Source organism: Pinus tabuliformis, chromosome 4_1 (assembly GCF_031772625.1).
Source record: "Pinus tabuliformis cultivar Carrire ecotype Pingquan chromosome 4_1, CPIR1, whole genome shotgun sequence".
NCBI classification, from domain to species: Eukaryota; Viridiplantae; Streptophyta; class Pinopsida; order Pinales; family Pinaceae; genus Pinus; species Pinus tabuliformis.
Genome location: NC_142303.1, coordinates 831,566,008 through 831,568,031, shown reverse-complemented (window position 1 = coordinate 831,568,031; position 2,024 = coordinate 831,566,008). Strand labels below are relative to the sequence as shown.

General features: G+C 42.0%; 1 protein-coding gene across 1 annotated transcript; it reads right to left on the bottom strand.

The window, feature by feature from the left end:
- Positions 1–1,033: 1,033 nt before the first annotated feature.
- LOC149178799 (uncharacterized) lies at positions 1,034–1,384 on the bottom strand. The gene has a single exon (XM_089422239.1). The coding sequence runs from the start codon at positions 1,382–1,384 to the stop codon at positions 1,034–1,036; it is 351 nt and encodes a 116-aa protein (XP_089278365.1).
- Between the last annotated feature and the right edge of the window lie 640 nt (positions 1,385–2,024).

Below are 2,024 nucleotides of genomic sequence, written 5' to 3'. Positions count from 1 at the left end.
CCTTCAATTTTAACACAGGTATATGTGCTAAGAGCGCACCTTCAAATACTACTTCTGGCAGTAGTGGCATAGAGACCATGAATTTACCCGAATCTGGGTCCTTGGTGACCTTGGATTTCCCTTTCCATGGAGGAATATACATTGGGAGCCTCATGATAGGCTCACCCTCACCCACATCCAATTCCTCAACTCCATCGCAAAGTTCTTCTACTTTCAAATCCACTGGTTCCTTTTGCTGCTTTGCCTTGTCCTTCCTCTCTTTTTGTCGAACCACCAGGTTCTTCCTTGGTGACTGCCTCACCGGTACAGGTTGTTTTTTCTTCTGCATCTCCTTAGTAGTCGATTGCTTCAGCCTAGGTGACCTCGGCATTGTAGGCACATATGGGGTAGCTTCCATGGACACGATTTCTGGGGCTTCCTCTTAAGAAAGAGTGGCTTTGAAACTTACTGGCATAGACATTTCTTCAAGGATAAGCTTTTGGCTATGCTCAGGCAGTTTCATGAATGACAGTATTGCGATGAAATCCTCCCAAGTTTGTCAATTCATAGAGAAAAAACAAGAGGGATTATACCAATCTTTCAGAAAGAAAAGTGTTCTTTGGTAGAACAACATGCGAGATTTATAGGTAATTTTTAATTCAAATCCGACCATTCCCTTAATTTTTTGATCATAAATGCATCTTTGGTAGTAGATCTCCAAAGAGTTTCTCCATAAATTTCGCCTACCCGCTCCTCCTAACGTGATTTTTGTTATCCAATAATGAATAGTGACTGCAATGGCTAGTTTTGGACTCGGATTCGCTGCACCAATCCCCATGGCACAACTCTTCCATTGCAGTTTTTTCTGTCGCCGCTTCTTCTATCACAACTTCTTCGGTCACAACTTTGTCCATCACATCTTTTTTCATTGTACCTTTTTAATCCATCGTGCGAGCTCCCTACCATGGTTTCCTCCTCTTTGGGTAGTGTATTTTATAGTCCTGTTGCCCCTCGCAGCTTCCTACAGTGCTAAGATAGTCTTGCTACCATATATTCATTGTGTAGGGGTAGGATCCCCTGTATACAATTTCATTTGACTTCCATTCACCATTCCCGGAAATGATTCACCATTCATCTTCACGAGCTGAACTGCGCCACCATCCATGATGTCCTTAACTACATAGGGCCCCAACCAATGGATTTGAAATTTACCCGGAAAATTTGTGAACTTACTATCATAGATCAGAACCAAATCGTTCACCTCAAACGTGCACAGCTTAATATCCATATCATGCCAAGCCTTCTCGCGTTCCTTTTGTACTTTCTGGTGAAATCCTGCAAGAAATCGATCTTCTTCCAACTCCATCAACTGTGCGAGCCGTTCCTCCAAGGTCTCACAGTCCATCGTCTTTGTCAAATCCACAATGTGAAAGCTTGGAAAAATATATTCCATAGGCATCACCTCCTCGATCCCATAGACCAACCTAAATGAAGTTTGGCCTATCATTTTCTTGCACGTCGTCTTATATGCCCATAGGACTGCTAGTATGCACACATCCCAATCTTTCCTCTTCATGTTACAAACATTTTTCAATGCATTCTCGAGCATATTATTGAACGCTTCCACTGTACCATTGGCTTTGGGATGATAGGGTGTACTCTTCTGATGGTACACCTAGAATTCTTTGAGCATCACACTAATTATTTCATTCAGGAAATGTGTACCCCTATCACTCATCCATACCTTACGGAACCCAAACCATGTTAAGACGTATTCAAATAGGAATTTTGCAATTGCAGTAGTAGTACAATATTTCACCGGCTGCGCTTTCGCCCATTTAGTCAAGTACTCTGTTGCAGTAATAATGCATCGTGCACTTGTCTTCCTTCATGGTGGTTGTATCAGATGTACAAAGTCAATTTCCCATTTATCAAATACTTGTAATGAAACCCGGGGGTTTAGGGGCAATTTATCTCTTCGCGAAGGCTTTCCTGTCCTTTGACAAGCATCACATGCTTTACAAAACGCCTTAGAATATTTATGC